This window comes from Taudactylus pleione, unplaced genomic scaffold (genome assembly GCF_031769625.1).
Source record: "Taudactylus pleione unplaced genomic scaffold, aTauple2 ptg001238l, whole genome shotgun sequence".
Lineage (NCBI taxonomy): Eukaryota > Metazoa > Chordata > Amphibia > Anura > Myobatrachidae > Taudactylus > Taudactylus pleione.
In genome coordinates, this window is record NW_028285638.1 from 3189 (window position 1) to 26866 (window position 23678).

Genomic DNA, 23678 nt, shown 5'->3' on the forward strand with positions numbered 1-23678 from the left:
GTGTATGACTGATATACATAAAATGTATCCCCTATATAACAATGACGTGGTCTGTTATTACTGCAGAGAGTGGTGCTGATATCTAATAGTATAATAATGTATTTTATCTTCTCCGTGTATGAATGATATACATAAAATGTATCCCCTATATAACAATGATGTGGTCTGTTATTACTGCAGAGAGTGGTGCTGATATCTAATAGTATAATAATGTATTTATCTTCTCTGTGTATGACTGATATACATATAATGTATCCCCTATATAACAACGATGTGGTCTGTTATTACTGCAGAGAGTGGTGCTGATATCTAATAGTATAATAATGTATTTATCTTCTCTGTGTATGACTGATATACATATAATGTATCCCCTATATAACAACGACGTAGTCTGTTATTACTGCAGAGAGTGGTGCTGATATATAATAGTATAATAATGTATTTATCTTCTCTGTGTATGACTGATATACATAAAATGTATCCCCTATATAACAATGACGTGGTCTGTTATTACTGCAGAGAGTGGTGCTGATATATAATAGTATAATAATGTATTTATCTTCTCTGTGTATGACTGATATACATAAAATGTATCCCCTATATAACAATGACGTGGTCTGTTATTACTGCAGACAGTGGTGCTGTTATCTAATAGTATAATAATGTATTTATCTTCTCTGTGTATGACTGATATACATAAAATGTATCCCCTATATAACAATGACGTGGTCTGTTATTACTGCAGAGAGTGGTGCTGATATCTAATAGTATAATAATGTATTTATCTTCTCTGTGTATGACTGATATACATAAAATGTATCCCCTATATAACAATGACGTGGTCTGTTATTACTGCAGAGATTGGTGCTGATATCTAATAGTATAATAATGTATTTATCTTCTCTGTGTATGACTGATATACATAAAATATATCCCCTATATAACAACGACGTGGTCTGTTATTACTACAGAGAGTGGTGCTGATATCTAATAGTATAATAATGTATTTATCTTCTCTGTGTATGACTGATATACATAATATGTATCCCCTATATAACAATGACGTGGTCTGTTATTACTGCAGAGAGTGGTGCTGATATCTAATAGTATAATAATGTATTTATCTTCTCTGTGTATGACTGATATACATATAATGTATCCCCTATATAACAATGACGTGGTCTGTTATTACTGCAGAGTGGTGATGATATATAATAGAATAATAATGTATTTATCTTATCTGTGTATGACTGAGATACATACAATGTATCCCCTATATACCATCGACGTGGTCTGTTATTACTGCAGAGAGTGGTGCTGATATCTAATAGTATAATAATGTATTTATCTTCTCTGTGTATGACTGATATATATAAAATGTATCCCCTATATAACAATGACGTGGTCTGTTATTACTGCAGAGAGTGGTACTGATATATAATAGTATAATAATGTATTTATCTTCTCCGTGTATGACTGATATACATAATATGTATCCCCTATATAACAATGACGTGGTCTGTTATTACTGCAGAGAGTGGTGCTGATATCTAATAGTATAATAATGTATTTATCTTCTCTGTGTATGACTGAGATACATACAATGTATCCCCTATATACCAACGACGTGGTCTGTTATTACTGCAGAGAGTGGTGCTGATATATAATAGTATAATAATGTATTTATCTTCTCTGTGTATGACTGATATATATAAAATGTATCCCCTATATAACAATGACGTGGTCTGTTATTACTGCAGAGAGTGGTACTGATATATAATAGTATAATAATGTATTTATCTTCTCCGTGTATGACTGATATACATAAAATGTATCCCCTATATAACAATGACATGGTCTGTTATTACTGCTGAGAGTGGTGCTGATATCTAATAGTATAATAATGTATTTATCTTCTCTGTGTATGACTGATATACATAAAAAGGAGCCCCTATATAACAATGACTTGGTCTGTTATTACTGCAGAGAGTGGTGCTGATATCTAATAGTATAATAATGTATTTATCTTCTCCATGTATGACTGATATACATAAAATGTATCCCCTATATAACAATGACGTGGTCTGTTATTACTGCAGAGAGTGGTGCTGATATCTAATAGTATAATAATGTATTTATCTTCTCTGTGTATGACTGATATACATAAAATGTATCCCCTATATAACAATGACGTGGTCTGTTATTACTGCAGAGAGTGGTGCTGATATCTAATAGTATAATAATGTATTTATCTTCTCTGTGTATGACTGATATACATAAAATGTATCCCCTATATAACAATGACGTGGTCTGTTATTACTGCAGAGAGTGGTGCTGATATCTAATAGTATAATAATGTATTTTATCTTCTCCGTGTATGAATGATATACATAAAATGTATCCCCTATATAACAATGATGTGGTCTGTTATTACTGCAGAGAGTGGTGCTGATATCTAATAGTATAATAATGTATTTATCTTCTCTGTGTATGACTGATATACATATAATGTATCCCCTATATAACAACGATGTGGTCTGTTATTACTGCAGAGAGTGGTGCTGATATCTAATAGTATAATAATGTATTTATCTTCTCTGTGTATGACTGATATACATAAAATGTATCCCCTATATAACAATGACGTGGTCTGTTATTACTGCAGAGAGTGGTGCTGATATCTAATAGTATAATAATGTATTTATCTTCTCCGTGTATGACTGATATACATAAAATGTATCCCCTATATAACAATGACGTGGTCTGTTATTACTGCAGAGAGTGGTGCTGATATCTAATAGTATAATAATGTATTTATCTTCTCCGAGTATGACTGATATACATAAAATGAATCCCCTATATAACAACGACGTGGTCTGTTATTACTGCAGAGAGTGGTGCTGATATCTAATAGTATAATAATGTATTTATCTTCTCTGTGTATGACTGATATACATAAAATGTATCCCCCTATATAACAATGACGTGGTCTGTTATTACTGCAGAGTGGTGCTGATATCTAATAGTATAATAATGTATTTATCTTCTCTGTATATGACTGATATACATAAAATGTATCCCCTATATAACAATGACGTGGTCTGTTATTACTGCATAGAGTGGTGCCGATATCTAATAGTATAATAATGTATTTTATCTTCTCTGTGTATGACTGATATACATAAAATGTATCCCCTATATAACAACAACGTGGTCTGTTATTACTGCAGAGTGGTGCTGATATCTAATAGTATAATAATGTATTTATCTTCTCCGTGTATGACTGATATACATAAAATGTATCCCCTATATAACAATGACGTGGTCTGTTATTACTGCGGAGAGTGGTGCTGATATCTAATAGTATAATAATGTATTTTATCTTCTCCGTGTATGACTGATATACATATAATGTATCCCCTATATAACAATGACGTGGTCTGTTATTACTGCAGAGAGTGGTGCTGATATATAATAGTATAATAATGTATTTATCTTCTCTGTGTATGACTGATATACATAATATGTATCCCCTATATAACAACGACGTGGTCTGTTATTACTGCAGAGAGTGGTGCTGATATCTAATAGTATAATAATGTATTTATCTTCTCTGTGTATGACTGATATAGATAAAATGTATCCCCTATATAACAATGACGTGGTCTGTTATTACTGCAGAGAGTGGTGCCGATATATAATAGTATAATAATGTATTTATCTTCTCTGTGTATGACTGATATACATAAAATGTATCCCCTATATAACAACGACGTGGTCTGTTATTACTGCAGAGAGTGGTGCTGATATCTAATAGTATAATAATGTATTTATCTTCTCTGTGTATGACTGATATACATAAAATGTATCCCCTATATAACAACGACATGGTCTGTTATTACTGCAGAGAGTGGTGCTGATATCTAATAATATAATAATGTATTTATCTTCTCTGTGTATGACTGATATAGATAAAATGTATCCCCTATATAACAATGACGTGGTCTGTTATTACTGCAGAGAGTGGTGCTGATATCTAATAGTATAATAATGTATTTATCTTCTGTGTATGACTGATATACATAAAATGTATCCCCTATATAACAATGACGTGGTCTGTTATTACTGCGGAGAGTGGTGCTGATATCTAATAGTATAATAATGTATTTTATCTTCTCCGTGTATGACTGATATACATATAATGTATCCCCTATATAACAATGACGTGGTCTGTTATTACTGCAGAGAGTGGTGCTGATATATAATAGTATAATAATGTATTTATCTTCTCTGTGTATGACTGATATACATAAAATGTATCCCCTATATAACAACGACGTGGTCTGTTATTACTGCAGAGAGTGGTGCTGATATCTAATAGTATAATAATGTATTTATCTTCTCTGTGTATGACTGATATACATAAAATGTATCCCCTATATAACAACGACGTGGTCTGTTATTACTGCAGAGAGTGGTGCTGATATCTAATAGTATAATAATGTATTTATCTTCTCTGTGTATGACTGATATAGATAAAATGTATCCCCTATATAACAATGACGTGGTCTGTTATTACTGCAGAGAGTGGTGCCGATATATAATAGTATAATAATGTATTTATCTTCTCTGTGTATGACTGATATACATAAAATGTATCCCCTATATAACAATGACGTGGTCTGTTATTACTGCAGAGAGTGGTGCTGATATCTAATAGTATAATAATGTATTTATCTTCTCTGTGTATGACTGATATACATAAAATGTATCCTCTATATAACAATGACGTGGTCTGTTATTACTGCAGAGAGTGGTGCTGATATCTAATAGAATAAAGACAATACTATAAGTGTCACCTGAGTGATCTATCCCAGTTTTATATTACTGACACATGGAGGATTAGGAAAGATTAGATCTGATAGGTGATGTATGAGGAGTTATATAGCAGCTATACATAGATGGGGGTCATCCTCCAATAAGATATAACACATTATACAAAGAGGAGGGTTGTACAGCGCTAGGGAAATATAAACAACAATAAATAATATACGGCCTGATAAAGATACAAAAATATTATAGTATTTAATATGAAAATATCAAATAATAGAAATTAGAAACATAACACATAGATCATATAAAACATAGGTCACTGGTATTCAGACAAATTCTGATTACAAATAAGTGGGCACCAATAATAGTAAATAGAGAACCAGATATTAATGGTAACGTCACAAGCTAATAGGTGATGGAAAGAAGTTTGGTGCATCCGGGTAATGGCCAGTTGGCAGATAATTATATTACCAGGTTGCTGTGACAGAAGTCCGTCCAGTCTTTAGCAGGAAAGCTCGCAGTGGGTGATGGCTGGCCGGTGTAATCGCTGGATGTTCCCATATTCCTGCTTTCACTCCTGGTCCAGATAAGGAAGGACAAGTGGCCCAACCGTGTCCAGTGGATAAAGTTACTAACGCATTTTGGTGTGGAATTAGACCCACAACCTCATCAGAAGCATGTATTATACAGTATAATATGGCTGCCTTATATACCCAAGGAGCACATCAAACAGGCATCAGGAGGGGAACCATAATTAGTCATGTGATATGTAAGAATAAATATATTACATAGAAAACAATCAGTATCTAATGTATAATCAGCAAATGAGTTTGTAAAAACAATATAAACCCTAAGAATAAAAAGGTCCATTTACCAATTAATGCAGCACAGCAGCCGGGCCCAAGTCCGTGTCACATGATGTATTCAACAGCACATGATCGGAACGAACCAATCATGTTAATCTCTGCAGAGTTCCAGAATGAACTAGAGAGGGAGTCTGGATAATCAGATCCACCCGGTCATGTGATATAAACACACACACATGACTGGAATGGACCAATCAAGGAGATATCTGTAGAAAAACCAGCAAGAGGCTTGGATGATTTGTTCCACCCAGTCACATGGTAAACCGCAATCACATGACCGGTTACACCAGTAACAGTGAGTAAGAGTTGTCATGGGGAAGATATAGAAATACAGGTCTCCAGGAACATAGCATGTGTACAATGTCACATGATGGAGCTGACCAATTCCAATTATCACATGTTATATATATCATAGCGATTCTCCTAAATTATAACACCATAAGGTATAAATTACATACATGATATAGTAAAGATAACGGATTTGTGATCTGTATAGCGGCAGCATCACCGGGATCAAGATCACGTTATAAACACATTATAATATCATATTGCATAGTTATAAGGTTGATAATATTAGTAATAACGTGCGATAGTGTCCACTAGTGAGTCACATGATATGATCACACCCACGCGCCCAATTACACTAATGAGGGCAGATAGATAGATATCTATCTAAGCAAATTAATATTTGTCCTAGGTCACTATTGGAGACTTATTCTGCAAATACTTAGAATATGAAGAGCTTAGATTTAGGCATAATGAGAACCACATGGAAAGTATCACGGTATATTCTGATACTGGAATCATACTTATATAAATATATATAATTTCCTGCGTGTATTAATATTAGATAGTATACATTTTAATGCATCTTTACCAAGCCCTATATTATTTATTGTTGTTGAGATTTCTTTAGCGCTGCACGTTCCTCCTCTTTTTATATTAATGACACATACCAATTATCTGTGGATGAAGAACTTAAAATGCTGTGTGACTGGAGTGTTACTAAAACCATGTTTTGTATTAGTTCATAGAAAAACTTTTTTCATGTGTGACATCTGATGTGTAACAAGGTTCGTTTTACGTGTAAAACATTTCCCACACTCAGAACATGGAAATGACTTCACACCTGTGTGACTTCTCTGATGAATAACAAGATCTGATTTATATGTAAAACATTTCTCACACTCAGAACATGGAAATGGTTTCTCATCTGTGTGACTTCTCTGATGCACAACAAGATTTGATTTCTGTGTAAAACATTTACTGCACTCAGAACATGGAAATGGTTTCTCACCTGTGTGACGTCTCTGATGCACAACAAGATATGATTTCCGTGTAAAATATTTCCCACACTCAGAACATGGAAATGGTTTCTCACCTGTATGACTTCTCTGATGTGTAACAAGAACAGATTTCTGTGTAAAACATTCCCCACATACAGAGCATGGAAACGGTTTCTCACCTGTGTGACTTTTCTGATGAATAACAAGATCTGATTTATATGTAAAACATTTCTCACACTTAGAACATGGAAATGGCCTCTCACCTGTGTGACTTCTCTGATGCACAACAAGATATGATTTCCGTGTAAAATATTTCCCACATTCAGAACATGGAAATGGTTTCTCACCTGTGTGACTTCGCTGATGTGCAACAAGATATGATTTCTGTGTAAAACATTTCCCACACTCAGAGCATGGAAATGGTTTCTCACCTGTGTGACTTCTCTGATGTGTAACAAGATGTGATTTCAGTTTAAAATATTTCCCACATTCAGAACATGGAAATGGCCTCTCACCTGTGTGACATCTCTGATGTGTAACAAGATTTGATTTCTGTGTAAAACATTTACTACACTCAGAGCATGGAAATGGTTTATCACCTGTGTGACGTCTCTGATGAAAAACAAGATCTGATTTATATGTAAAATATTTCCCACACACAGAACAGGGAAATATTTTATCAGGTGTATGAGCTGCTCTATGTGTAACAAAAGCTGAGGTATCAGGAGAACATTGGTCACAATCAGAGGGATCAGATGATATATCTGCACTGTGAGGTACTGGATGTATATTTAGCATAACGGGATTATCTCCTGGAGATTCATGTGTGGTGTTATCTTCTATTTTAATATCTGTAGACAAGATGAGATCTCCCTCTAAGTCATTCCTGCTTGTGCGTCCATCTGCTGGAAATACAATAACTATTATTATTATTCAGAGTTCTTCATAAAGCTCACACATTTCACAGCGCCTTACAGAGAATATTTGGCCAATAGGCTTACAATCTATATTCACAACCATATCTACTTGCACACACAATATGCTTTATTTGGGTCACAGGTCAATTAACCTACCACTATGATTTTTCCAGGAAAAAAAATGCAAAACTCCACACATCACTTTGGTTGAAAATTAAACTCATGAACTTAGTGCTGTGAGGCAGCAATCCTAACCCCACTACACCACCATGTTATAAATTAAGAGGTTTAGCTGTTTAATTTTATGTATAATTTGCATATACAAACAGTGACCACATTATTACATTAACAAATGAACCAACAAGAAACAAGACTCTCATTGAACAGATAAAATGACACAAGCACATTATCTGCACAAGTCATAGATCCAGCCACAAGGACAATCTCAACCAGTGATGGACAATATCCATCTAGACCGCCCTCATACATAAACAGGGGAAACTTGTGGGATAATTACTAACAGCTGCGTCCACACTACACAAAGTTCTCCAGGTGGATACATAAATAGCAAAAGCAGCCTCTATATGGTCCTCTGGTCATCCTCAGGGAGAGAAGCCCCACCAGAGTCATGCTACTAAACTAGGGTAATGATTCACTGTATTTAATTGCTCAGAGGGAGGAAGAGCGATAGGACAGAGCTACACAGAATGATGATGGAACACAGAGGGGGAGGCAGCAGGACAGGGTAGGCAATGTCCAAGGGCAGAACGGGGGAGGCAGCAGGACAGGGTAGAGGAACGGCACAGAGCGGGTGGAGGCAGCAGGACACAGTAGGGGAATAGAGCAGGGCACAGAGGCAGCAGGACAGGGTAGGGGAATAGAGCAGGGCACAGAGGCAGCAGGACAGGGTAGGGGAATAGAGCAGGGCACAGAGGCAGCAGCATAGGGTAGGGGAATGGAGCAGGGCACAGGGCAGGGGAGGCAGCAGGACATGGTAGGGGAACGGCACAGAGTGGGGGAGGCAGGACAGGGTAGGGGGAACGGCACAGAGCGGGGGAGGCAGCAGGACATAGTAGGGGAATAGAGCAGGGCACAGAGGCAGCAGGACAGGGTAGGGGGAATAGAGCAGGGCACAGAGCGGGAGAGGCAGCAGGACGGGGTAGGGGAATAGAGAAGGGCACAGAGCGGGGGAGGCAGCAGGACAGGCTATGGGAACGGAGCAGTACGCAGAGTAAGGGAGGCAGCAGGACAAGGTAGGAGAACGGCAGAGGGCACAGAGTAGGGGAGGCAGCAGGACGGGTAGGGGAATGGCACAGAGCGAGGGAGGCAGCAGTACAGGATAGGGACTATCCAAGGGCAGAGTGGGGGAGGCAGCAGGACACAGCAGAGGAAAGGCACAGAGCAGGGGAGGCAGCAGGACAGGGTAGGGGAATGCCCAAGGGTACAGAGCGGAGGAGGCGGAAGGACAGGGTAGGGAATGTCCAAGGGCAGAGCGAGGGAGGCAGCAGGACACAGTAGAGGAAAGGCAAAAAGCAGAGGAGGCAGCAGGAGAGGGGAATGGCACATAGTAGGGGAATGCCCAAGGGTACAGAGCGGGGGAGGCAGGACAGGGTAGCGGAATGCGCAAGCGTACAGAGCGGGGGAGGCAGCAGGACACAGTAGAGGAAAGGCACAAAGCAGAGGAGGCAGCAGGAGAGGGGAATGGCACATAGTAGGGGAATGCCCAAGGGTACAGAGCGGGGGAGGCAGGACAGGGTAGCGGAATGCGCAAGCGTACAGAGCGGGGGAGGCAGCAGGACAGGGTAAGGTAATGCCCAAGTGAACAGAGTGGGGGAGGCAGCAGGACAGGGTAAGGTAATGCCCAAGTGTATAGAGAGCGAGGGAGGCAGCAGGACAGGGTAGGGAATGTCCAAGGGCAGAGCGGGGGGGCCGCAGGACAGGGTAGGGAATGTCCAAGGGCAGAGTGGGATAGGCAACAGGACACAGTAGGGGAATGACACGGAGCAGGAGAGGCAGCAGGACAGGGTAGGGGAACGGCACAAAGGCAGTAGGACAGGCTAGGGGAATGGCGCAGGGCACAGAGTGGGAGATGCAGCAGGACAGGCTAGGGGGAATAGAGCAGGGCACAGAGCAGGGGAGGCAGAAGAACAGGGTAGGGGAATGGTGCAGGGCACAGAGCAGGGTAGGCAGAAAGACAGGGTAGGGGAATGGCACAGAGCGGGGGAGGAAGCAGGACAGGGTAGGGGAATGGCATAGAGCGGGGGAGGAAGCAGGACAGGGGAGGGGAATGGCATAGAGCGGGGGAGAGAGCAGGACAGCGGAATGGTGCAGGTCACAGATAAGTAACAGCAGAATGAGGAAGACAGCAGGAGGGCAGAGAAGGATACAGAGACAGGTCAGCAGATAAAGTGTAACAGTACAGAGCATCTAGGCACAGAAAGTGAAGAAGGAACTGTGCAATTACGGGTGTGTGGTTGTATCTGTGTGTGTGATGGGTAGTACACAGTATACTGACAATCACATAATATTCAAAAAACATAGTGGGTGCTGTCACATGTGGTAGTGCACAAGCCAGAATCATGGCTGTTATATGGGCTTTCATCAAATTGACCAGTGATTTACTTAGTATAGCTACATCCTTTGCACTGATGTATGAGATACACCAGAGAGTGTGGGGAGGAGACTGGTCAGATCTCTGGGCTGGTAACACACAGTGACATGATGTGAGGGGAGAGCAGGAGTATAATAGGGGCTGATGGCTCCTGATGTATGAGATACACCAGAGAGTGTGGGGAGGAGACTGGACAGATCTCTGGGCTGGTAACACACAGTGACATGATGTGAGGAGGAGAGCAGGACTACAATAGGGGATGATGGCTCCTGATGTATGCGATACACCAGAGAGTGTGGGGAGGAGACTGGTCAGATCTCTGGCCTGGTAACACACAGTGACATGATGTGATGGGGAGAGCAGGAGTATAATAGGGGCTGATGGCTCCTGATGTATGAGATACACCAGAGAGTGTGGGAAGGAGACTGGTCAGATCTCTGGGCTGGTAACACACAGTGACATGATGTGATGGGGAGAGCAGGAGTATAATAGGGGCTGATGGCTCCTTATGTATGAGATAAACCAGAGAGTGTAGGGAGGAGACTGGTCAGATCTCTGGGTTGGTAACACACAGTGACATGATGTGAGGGGGAGAGCAGGAGTATAATAGGGGCTGATGGCTCCTGATGTATGAGATACACCAGAGAGTGTGGGGAGGAGACTGGTCAGATCTCTGGCCTGGTAACACACAGTGACATGATGTGAGGGGGAGAGCAGGAGTATAATAGGGGCTGATGGCTCCTGATGTATGAGATACACCAGAGAGTGTGGGGAGGAGACTGGTCAGATCTCTGGCCTGGTAACACACAGTGACATGATGTGAGGGGGAGAGCAGGAGTATAATAAGGACTGATGGGTCCTGATGTATGAGATACACCAGAGAGTGTGGGTAGGAGACTGGTCAGATCTCTGGGCTGGTAACACACAGTGACATGATGTGATGGGGAGAGCAGGAGTATAATAGGGGCTGATGGCTCCTGATGTATGAGATACACCAGAGAGTGTGGGGAGGAGACTGGTCAGATCTCTGGGCTGGTAACACACAGTGATATGATGTGATGGGGAGAGCAGGAGTATAATAGGGGCTGATGGCTCCTTATGTATGAGATACACCAGAGAGTGTGGGGAGGAGACTGGTCAGATCTCTGGGCTGTTAACATAGTGACATGATGTGAGGGGGAGAGCAGGAGTATAATAGGGGCTGATGGCTCCTGATGTATGAGATACACCAGAGAGTGTGGGGAGGAGTCTGGTCAGATCTCTGGGCTGGTAACACACAGTGACATGATCTGAGGGAGAGAGCAGGAGTATAATAGGGGCTAATGGCTCCTGATGTATGAGATACACCACAGAGTGTGGGGAGGAGTCTGGTCAGATCTCTGGGCTGGTAACACACAGTGACATGATGTGAGGAGGAGACCAGGAGTATAATAGGGGCTGATGGCTCCTGATGTATGAGTTACACCTGAGAGTGTGGGGAGGAGACTGATCAGGGCTGGTAACACACAGTGACATGATGTGAGGGGGAGAGTAGGAGTATAATAGGGGCTGATGGCTCCTGATGTATGAGATGCACCAGAGAGTGTGGGGAGGAGACTGGTCAGATCTCTGGGCTGGTAACACAGTGACATGATGTGAGGGGGAGAGCAGGAGTATAATAGGGGCTGATGGCTCCTGATGTATGAGATACACCAGAGAGTGTGGGGAGGAGACTGGTCAGATCTCTGGGCTGGTAACACACAGTGACATGATGTGAGGGGGAGAGCAGGAGTATAATAGGGGCTGATGGCTCCTGATGTATGAGATACACCAGAGAGTGTGGGGAGGAGACTGGTCAGATCTCTAATTAGGAAACACACAGTGACATGATGTGAGGGGGAGAGCAGGACTATAATAGAGGCTGATGGCTCCTGATGTATGAGTTACACCAGAGAGTGTGGGGAGGAGACTGGTCAGGGCTAGTAACACACAGTGACATGATGTGAGGGGGAGAGTAGGAGTATAATAGGGGCTGATGGCTCCTGATGTATGAGATGCACCAGAGAGTGTGGGGAGTAGACTGGTCAGATCTCTGGGCTGGTAACACACAGTGACATGATGTGAGGAGGAGACCCGGAGTATAATAGGGGCTGATAGCTCCTGATGTATGAGATACACCAGAGAGTGTGGGGAGGAGACTGGTCAGATCTCTGGGCTGGTAACACACAGTGACATGATGTGAGGGGGAGAGCAGGAGTATAATAGGGGCTGATGGCTCCTGATGTATGAGATACACCAGAGAGTGTGGGGAGGAGACTGGTCAGATCTCTGGGCTGGTAACACACAGTGACATGATGTGATGGGGGAGAGCAGGAGTATAATAGTGACTGATGGCTCCTGATGTATGAGGTACACCAGAAAGTGCGTGGAGACTGGTCAGTTCTCTGGGCTGGTAACACACAGTGACATGATGTGAGGGGGAGAGTAGGAGTATAATAGGGGCTGATGGCTCCTGATGTATGAGATACACCAGAGAGTGTGGGGAGGAGTCTGGTCAGATCTCTGGGCTGGTATCACACAGTGGCATGATGTGAGGAGGAGAGCAGGAGTATAATAGGGGCTGATGGCTCCTGATGTATGAAATACACCAGAGAGTGTGAGGAGGAGACTGGTCAGATCTCTGGGCTGGTAACACAGTGACATGATGTGAGGGAGAGAGCAGGAGTATAATAGGGACTGATGGCTCCTGATGTATGAGGTACACCAGAAAGTGCGTGGAGACTGGTCAGTTCTCTGGGCTGGTAACACACAGTGACATGATGTGAGGGGGAGAGTAGGAGTATAATAGGGGCTGATGGCTCCTGATGTATGAGATACACCAGAGAGTGTAGGGAGGAGACTGGTCAGATCCCTGGGCTGGTAACACACAGTGACATGATGTGAGGGGGAGAGTAGGAGTTTAAGAGGGGCAGATGAGTCCTGACTTCCCCACTTGGCAGACACATTTAATGCCTTATGGAGCGTACACACGGTCAGATTTGTCAGACTTGTCAGATTTGTCAGATGAACGATTGAACGATTAAACGATCTGAACGATTTGAACGATTTGAACGATTGAACGATTTTTGACTGCATTAAAATGAATGGAATCGTCCAAGTCTGACTGCAAACCCATCAGATGTCAGAAATCGTTATCTGACCATCGGGAACGCGCATCGTTGATCGTCCATCGTTCAGGCATGTCAGATATGAACGATTTTCCTTCAGATATGAACGACTGAACGATTTTTAAATCGTTATCGTTCATATCTGAAGGAAAAATCTGATCGTGTGTATGCACCATTAGTTTGTACTGAAAAAAGATGGTGTAGGATAAGAGATTGTTGTAGTGACTGAATGAGGAGAATTTGTGAAATTTTTTCAGTAATAAGTGTTTATTACTCACCTGTGCAGATATCTGTAGGGATTTCCTCCTCCTTACACTGCTGATCACCCCTCACATACGTCTCTTCTTCTCCCTCTATATCTTCTGCCTTCATATCAGTCACATGCATCTCTTGTTCTCCCTCTATATCTTCTGCCTTTATATCAGTCACATATGTCTCTTCTTCTCCCTCTATATCTTCTGACTTCATATCAGTCACATACGTCTCTTCTTCTCCCTCTATATCTTCTGCCTTCATATTAGTCACATACGTCTCTACTTCTCCCTCTATATCTTCTGCCTTTATATCACTTACATAAGTGTCTTCTTCTTCTTCTTCTTCTTCTTCTTCTATATTTTCAACCTTTATAAATGCCAGACCTTCATCCTAAATAACCCATAACACAAAAAAATTATTTAAGTCTGATGTAATTACATGAAATAAAACAATAGAATATCAGTGTATAAGACACACACCGCTTCTCTACAGATCATATAGTGACAGTCACTGTTGTATATTGGTGAGACCCTAAATCCCATCTACCTGATGCTCCTGTGGTGTCCTGCGATTCTCCTCTGTACAATCCTGTGAATACAGAGGTCGAGGACATCTCTCTGGGGTATTTCTGTTACTGGGTCCATCTGTAGGAGACACACAGTAACTGGGTACTATATATATATATATATATACATACATACTGTATATGTGATTAAGAGATTACATGTATATAAGGAGCCCCCATACCTGCTCTCCAGTACAGAAAACGAGTCTCCTCTTACCCAGTGATGTGAGGGGCCAATAATTCTCCATCATCAAGTCCTTGTACAGAGCCCTGTATTCCTCTATATACTCCCCTCCTGTATGGAGACATAGACAGCGACATCCTGATATCTTATAGGAACCTGACACACACAATGATAGTGTCATCACCCAGACACATCCCCTGTGTTACTGTATAATGTCCCATTCCCAGCAGTCACCTCTCCAGTCATCACCCAGACACATCCCCTGTGTTACTGTATAATGTCCCATTCCCAGCAGTCACCTCTCCAGTCATCACCCAGACACATCCCCTGGTGTTACTGTATAATGTCCCTTACCCAGCAGTCACCACCCAGACACATCCCCTGTGTTACTGTATAATGTCCCATTCCCAGCAGTCACCTCTCCAGTCATCACCCAGAACCATCCCCCGGTGTTACTGTATAATGTCCCATTCCCAGCAGTCACCTCTTCAGTCACCAGACACATCCACTGGTGTTACAGTATAATGTCTCATTCCCAGCAGTCACCTCTCCAGTCACCACCCAGACACATCCACTGGTGTTACTGTATAATGTCTCATTCCCAGCAGTCACCTCTCCAGTCATCACCCAGACACATCCCCTGGTGTTACTGTATAATGTCCCATTCCCAGCAGTCACCTCTCCAGTCATCACCCAGACACATCCCCTGGTGTTACTGTATAATGTCCCATTCCCAGCAGTTACCTCTCCAGTCATCACCCAGACACATCCCCTGGTGTTACTGTATAATGTCCCATTCCTAGCAGTCACCTCTCCAGTCATCACCCAGACACATTCCCCGGTGTTACTGTATAATGTCCCATTCCCAGCAGTCACCTCCCCAGTCATCACCCAGACACATCCCCTGGTGTCACTGTATAATGTCCCATTCCCAGCAGTCACCTCTCCAGTCATCACCCAGACACATCCCCTGGTGTTACTGTATAATGTCCCTTTCCCAGCAGTCACCTCTCCATTCACCACCCAGACACATCCACTGGTGTTACTGTACAATGTCCCATTCCCAGCAGCCACCTCTCCAGTCATCACCCAGACACATCCACTGGTGTTACTGTATAATGTCTCATTCCCAGCAGTCACCTCTCCAGTCATCACCCAGACACATCCCCTGGTGTTACTGTATAATGTCCTATACCCAGCAGTCACCTCTCCAGTCATCACCCAGACACATCCCCTGGTGTTACTGTATAATGTCCCTTTCCCAGCAGTCACCTCTCCATTCACCACCCAGACACATCCACTGGTGTTACTGTACAATGTCCCATTCCCAGCAGCCACCTCTCCAGTCATCACCCAGACACATCCACTGGTGTTACTGTATAATGTCTCATTCCCAGCAGTCACCTCTCCAGTCATCACCCAGACACATCCCCTGGTGTTACTGTATAATGTCCTATACCCAGCAGTCACCTCTCCAGTCATCACCCAGACACATCCCCTGGTGTTACTGTATAATGTCCCATTCCCAGCAGTCACCTCTCCAGTCATCACCCAGACACATCCCCTGGTGTTACTGTATAATGTCCCATTCCCAGCAGTCACCTCTCGAGTCAGCAGCTGAATGATCTTGTTGGTGAGTTCCAGAATCTTCTGGTTATTGTCTCTCATGTATCAGTGAGTGAGGTGGAGGCACCGTGATGGGGCTCTGGGTCCTGCTCAGTCCTCCTGACACACAGGGACGGCTGCTGGGTGTCTGACACTTACTGGATGTCTTCTTCACTACTGTGTAATCCTGGGTAGTGCAGAAGCCATCAATAGAAGGCTAAAATTATAATTCACCTATATGGAAGTTTTTAATAGTTAATTGTGCATAACTGATATCACTGTGACATTCCCAGATCCCCTCACCTCCCCAGTCATGTCCCTGTATTATTACTATAGATATAAGAGATGTCACTGTGACACTCCCAGACCCTCTCACCTCCCAAGTCATATCCCTCTATTATTACTATAGATATAAGTGATGTCACTGTGACACTCCCAGACCCTCTCACCTCCCCAGTCATGTCCATGTATTATTACTATAGATAGAAGTGATGTCAGTGTGACACTCCCAGACCCTCTCACCTTCCCAGTCATGTCCCTGTATTAGTACTATAGATATAAGTGATGTCACTGTGACACTCCCAGACCCTCTCACCTCCCCAGTCATGTCCCTGTATTATTACTATAGATATAAGTAATGTCACTGTGACACTCCCAGATCCCCTCACCTCCCCAGTCATGTCCCTGTATTATTACTATAGATATAAGTGATGTCACTGTGACACTCCCAGACCCCCTCACCTCCCCAGTCATTCCCTGTATTATTACTATAGATATAAGTGATGTCACTGTGACACTCCCACATCCCCTCCCCTTCCCCAGTCATGTCTCTGTATTATTACTATTGATATAAGTGATGTCATTATGACACTCCCAGACCCTCTCACCTCCCCAGTCAGCAGGTAGATGATCTACAGGGTGAGATTTAGTATCCTCTCAGTCATCTGAATTCTGTCCTTGTCCATCATCAGTGATCAGTAATTTATACAGGACACATCTAACCCTCACATGACTTCTAGTAACAAGGATCTGACTGCACCCTGCACAGAAATCTAGAAATAAATATAATTATTAGAAGCTATTTCTTACCAGTTATTTATCTAGTGAGCACATATTACACAGTGCTTTACAGGGGATATTTAGTCACATCTGTCTCTGCCCCAGGGGAGCTTACAATCTACATTTCCTACCACATGGACAGCGCACACACACACACAATTTATGAAAGAAGCGAACTAACCTACCAGTGTGGCTTTGGAGAGTGGGAGGAATCCAGATCACCTGGAAGAAACCAATGCAAACAGGGGGAGAACATACAGAATCCACACATACAGCACCTTGGTTTGAAATTAAAGTCACGACCCCAGAGCAGAGTAGAAGTGCTGTCCACTACGCTATAGTGTTGCCTATATAAACATAATAGTACACTGAGTGACCACTAATCCCCTCATTCCCGGAGACATAGTCTTGGTCAGTGTTTCTCAGAAGTCCCTCAGACCCAGCTTCATAGGGCTGCTCAGTGACCACCAGACGGCATTGCTGGAGGTCACAAAAATGGTCCTCTCATGGCCAAGAGTCCAGGACCTCCACGACACATACTTGATGCAATTTGCCTAAGGATGCGGACCTGATCAGACACTTGTATTATAGTAAGAACGAAGTCTGCACCACCTGTATTATAGTAACAACTGGGTCTGCACCATCTGTATTATAGTAACAACTGGGTCTGCACCATCTGTATTATAGTAACAACTGAGTCTGCACCACCTGTATTATAGTAACAACTGAGTCTGCACCACCTGTATTATAGTAACAACTGAGTCTGCACCACCTGTATTATAGTAACAACTGAGTCTGCACCAACTGTACTATAGTAACAACTGAGTCTGCACCACCTGTATTATAGTAACAACTGGGTCTGCACCATCTGTATTATAGTAACAACTGAGTCTGCACCACCTGTATTATAGTAACAACTGGGTCTGCACCATCTGTATTATAGTAACAACTGAGTCTGCATCACCTGTATTATAGTAACAACTGAGTCTGCATCACCTGCATTATAGTAACAACTGGGTCTGCGCCACCTGTATTATAGTAACAACTGAGTCTGCACCACCTGTATTATAGTAACAACTGAGTCTGCACCACCTGTATTATAGTAACAACTGAGTCTGCACCACCTGTATTATAGTAACAACTGAGTCTGCATCACCTGTATTATAGTAACAACTGAGTCTGCACCACCTGTATTATAGTAACAACGGGGTCTGCACCACCTGTATTATAGTAACAACTGAGTCTGCGCCACCTGTATTATAGTAATAACTGAGTCTGCACCACCTGTATTATAGTAACAACTGAGTCTGCACCACCTGTATTATAGTAACAACTGAGCCTGCACCACCTGTATTATAGTAACAACTGAGTCTGCACCATCTGTATTATAGTAACAATGGGGTCTGCTCCACCTGTATTATAGTATCAACTGAGTCTCCACCACCTGTATTATAGTAACAACTGAGTCTGCACCACCTGTATTATAGTAACAACTGGGTCTGCACCATCTGTATTATAGTAACAACTGAGCCTGCACCACCTGTATTATAGTAACAACTGAGTCTGCACCATCTGTATTATAGTAACAATGGGGTCTGCTCCACCTGTATTATAGTATCAACTGAGTCTCCACCACCTGTATTATAGTAACAACTGAGTCTGCACCACCTGTATTATAGTAACAACTGGGTCTGCACCATCTGTATTATAGTAACAACTGGGTCTGCGCCACCTGTATTATAGTAACAACTGGGTCTGCACCATCTGTATTATAGTAACAACTGGGTCTGCACCACCTGTATTATAGTAACAACTGGGTCTGCACCATCTGTATTATAGTAACAACTGAGTCTGCACCACCTGTATTATAGTAACAACTGAGTCTGCACCACCTGTATTATAGTAACAACTGAGTCTGCACCACCTGTATTATAGTAACAACTGAGTCTGCACCACCTGTATTATAGTAACAACTGAGTCTGCACCACCTGTATTATAGTAACAACGGAGTCTGCGCCACCTGTATTATAGTAACAACTGAGCCTGCGCCACCTGTATTATAGTAACAACTGAGTCTGCACCATCTGTATTATAGTAACAATGGGGTCTGCTCCACCTGTATTATAGTATCAACTGAGTCTCCACCACCTGTATTATAGTAACAACTGAGTCTGCACCACCTGTATTATAGTAACAACTGGGTCTGCACCACCTGTATTATAGTAACAACTGGGTCTGCGCCACCTGTATTATAGTAACAAGAGTCTGCGCCACCTGTATTATAGTAACAACTGAGTCTGCACCACCTGTATTATAGTAACAACAGAGTCTGCACCACCTGTATTATAGTAACAACTGAGTCTGCACCACCTGTATTATAGTAACAACTGGGTCTGCGCCACCTGTATTATAGTAACAACTGGGTCTGCACCACCTGTATTATAGTAACAACTGAGCCTGCACCACCTGTATTATAGTAACAACTGAGTCTCCACCACCTGTATTATAGTAACAACTGAGTCTGCACCACCTGTATTATAGTAACAACTGGGTCTGCACCACCTGTATTATAGTAACAACGGAGTCTGTGTTACCTGTATTATAGTAACAACTGAGTCTGCACCATCTGTATTATAGTAACAACGGGGTCTGCACCACCTGTATTATAGTAACATCTGAGTCTGCACCATCTGTATTATAGTAACAACTGAGTCTGCGCCACCTGTATTATAGTAACAACTGAGTCTGCGCCACCTGTATTATAGTAACAACTGAGTCTGCACCACCTGTATTATAGTAACAACTGAGCCTGCACCACCTGTATTATAGTAACAACTGAGTCTGCACCATCTGTATTATAGTAACAATGGGGTCTGCTCCACCTGTATTATAGAATCAACTGAGTCTCCACCACCTGTATTATAGTAACAACTGAGTCTGCACCACCTGTATTATAGTAACAACTGGGTCTGCACCATCTGTATTATAGTAACAACTGGGTCTGCGCCACCTGTATTATAGTAACAACTGGGTCTGCACCAACTGTATTATAGTAACAACTGAGTCTGCACCACCTGTATTATAGTAACAACTGGGTCTGCACCATCTGTATTATAGTAACAACTGGGTCTGCACCACCTGTATTATAGTAACAACTGGGTCTGCACCATCTGTATTATAGTAACAACTGGGTCTGCGCCACCTGTATTATAGTAACAACTGAGTCTGCGCCACCTGTATTATAGTAACAACTGAGTCTGCGCCACCTGTATTATAGTAACAACTGGGTCTGCGCCATCTGTATTATAGTAACAACTGAGTCTGCGCCACCTGTATTATAGTAACAACTGAGTCTGCGCCACCTGTATTATAGTATCAACTGAGTCTCCGCCACCTGTATTATAGTAACAACTGAGTCTGCGCCACCTGTATTATAGTAACAACTGAGTCTGCGCCACCTGTATTATAGTAACAACTGGGTCTGCGCCACCTGTATTATAGTAACAACTGAGTCTGCGCCACCTGTATTATAGTAACAACTGAGTCTGCGCCACCTGTATTATAGTAACAACTGAGTCTGCGCCACCTGTATTATAGTAACAAGAGTCTGCGCCACCTGTATTATAGTAACAACTGAGTCTGCGCCACCTGTATTATAGTAACAACAGAGTCTGCACCACCTGTATTATAGTAACAACTGAGTCTGCACCACCTGTATTATAGTAACAACTGGGTCTGCGCCACCTGTATTATAGTAACAACTGGGTCTGCACCACCTGTATTATAGTAACAACTGAGCCTGCACCACCTGTATTATAGTAACAACTGAGTCTCCACCACCTGTATTATAGTAACAACTGAGTCTGCACCACCTGTATTATAGTAACAACTGGGTCTGCACCACCTGTATTATAGTAACAACGGAGTCTGTGTTACCTGTATTATAGTAACAACTGAGTCTGCACCATCTGTATTATAGTAACAACGGGGTCTGCACCACCTGTATTATAGTAACATCTGAGTCTGCACCATCTGTATTATAGTAACAACTGAGTCTGCGCCACCTGTATTATAGTAACAACTGAGTCTGCGCCACCTGTATTATAGTAACAACTGAGTCTGCACCACCTGTATTATAGTAACAACTGAGCCTGCACCACCTGTATTATAGTAACAACTGAGTCTGCACCATCTGTATTATAGTAACAATGGGGTCTGCTCCACCTGTATTATAGAATCAACTGAGTCTCCACCACCTGTATTATAGTAACAACTGAGTCTGCACCACCTGTATTATAGTAACAACTGGGTCTGCACCATCTGTATTATAGTAACAACTGGGTCTGCGCCACCTGTATTATAGTAACAACTGGGTCTGCACCAACTGTATTATAGTAACAACTGAGTCTGCACCACCTGTATTATAGTAACAACTGGGTCTGCACCATCTGTATTATAGTAACAACTGGGTCTGCACCACCTGTATTATAGTAACAACTGGGTCTGCACCATCTGTATTATAGTAACAACTGGGTCTGCGCCACCTGTATTATAGTAACAACTGAGTCTGCGCCACCTGTATTATAGTAACAAGAGTCTGCACCACCTGTATTATAGTAACAACTGAGTCTGCACCACCTGTATTATAGTAACAACAGAGTCTGCACCACCTGTATTATAGTAACAACTGAGTCTGCGCCACCTGTATTATAGTAACAACTGGGTCTGCGCCACCTGTATTATAGTAACAACTGGGTCTGCGCCATCTGTATTATAGTAACAACTGAGTCTGCGCCACCTGTATTATAGTATCAACTGAGTCTCCGCCACCTGTATTATAGTAACAACGGGGTCTGCACCACCTGTATTATAGTAACAACTGAGTCTGCACCACCTGTATTATAGTAACAACAGAGTCTGCACCACCTGTATTATAGTAACAACTGAGTCTGCGCCACCTGTATTATAGTAACAACTGGGTCTGCGCCACCTGTATTATAGTAACAACTGGGTCTGCGCCATCTGTATTATAGTAACAACTGAGTCTGCGCCACCTGTATTATAGTAACAACTGAGTCTGCGCCACCTGTATTATAGTAACAACAGAGTCTGCGCCACCTGTATTATAGTAACAACTGAGTCTGCACCACCTGTATTATAGTAACAACTGAGTCTGCACCACCTGTATTATAGTAACAACTGGGTCTGCACCATCTGTATTATAGTAACAACTGAGTCTGCGCCACCTGTATTATAGTAACAACTGAGTCTGCGCCACCTGTATTATAGTAACAACTGGGTCTGCACCATCTGTATTATAGTAACAACTGAGTCTGCGCCACCTGTATTATAGTAACAACTGAGTCTGCGCCACCTGTATTATAGTATCAACTGAGTCTCCACCACCTGTATTATAGTAACAACTGAGTCTGCACCACCTGTATTATAGTAACAACTGAGTCTGCGCCACCTGTATTATAGTAACAACTGAGTCTGCGCCACCTGTATTATAGTAACAACTGGGTCTGCACCACCTGTATTATAGTAACAACTGAGTCTGCGCCACCTGTATTATAGTAACAACTGAGTCTGCACCACCTGTATTATAGTAACAACTGGGTCTGCACCATCTGTATTATAGTAACAACTGAGTCTGCACCACCTGTATTATAGTAACAACTGAGTCTGCACCACCTGTATTATAGTAACAACTGAGTCTGCACCACCTGTATTATAGTAACAACTGAGTCTGCACCACCTGTATTATAGTAACAACTGAGTCTGCACCACCTGTATTATAGTAACAACTGAGTCTGCACCATCTGTATTATAGCAACAACGGGTTCTGCGCCACTTGTATTATAAGAACAACAAAGTCTGCGCCACCTGTAATATAGTAACAACGGGGTCTGCTCCACCTGTATTATAGTAACAATGGGGTCTGCTCCACCTGTATTATAGTAACAATGGGGCCTGCTCCACCTGTATTATAGTAACAATGGGGCCTGCTCCACCTGTATTATATTAACAACAGGGTCTGCACCACCTGTATTATAGTAATGGGGTCTGCGCCACCTGTATTATAGTAACAACAAAGTCTGCACCACCTGTATCATACAAATAGAGGAGACTTGAATGCAACCCTCCTGCACAATGACAATGCAGCACCAGAGTCAGCTCCATCTGTACTACAGTAAAGTGACACAAGAGTCTGCTCAGCCTATAGAATAATAACATAATTACCTCCTGCCAAACACAATTGCTGCTTCCTGTATCTGCAGTTGTTGGGAATGATAGAAAGAGACTGTATGGGCGTGTAACGTCACTTCCGCCCTCACTCTACGTCACTTC

The 23678-nt window shown here is 42.4% G+C and overlaps 1 protein-coding gene across 5 annotated transcripts; it reads right to left on the bottom strand.

The window, feature by feature from the left end:
• Positions 1–5057: 5057 nt before the first annotated feature.
• Positions 5058–23632, bottom strand: LOC148450965 (uncharacterized). Of its 5 annotated transcripts, none has more exons than XM_088462420.1 (6): positions 23571–23632; positions 16266–16502; positions 14697–14774; positions 14461–14558; positions 13938–14304; positions 5058–7890 (listed from the first exon to the last, which is right to left on the bottom strand). In XM_088462420.1, the coding sequence occupies exons 3-6, from the start codon at positions 14728–14730 to the stop codon at positions 6728–6730; spliced, it is 1662 nt and encodes a 553-aa protein (XP_088318546.1). In that variant the 5' UTR covers positions 14731–14774; positions 16266–16502; positions 23571–23632; the 3' UTR covers positions 5058–6727. The 5 variants fall into 5 exon arrangements, with proteins under 5 accessions (XP_088318546.1, XP_088318548.1, XP_088318547.1 ...); XM_088462422.1 differs by having other exon boundaries at positions 16266–16455; positions 23571–23593; XM_088462421.1 differs by lacking the exon at positions 23571–23632 and adding an exon at positions 17156–17315 and having other exon boundaries at positions 16266–16455.
• Positions 23633–23678: the final 46 nt, after the last annotated feature.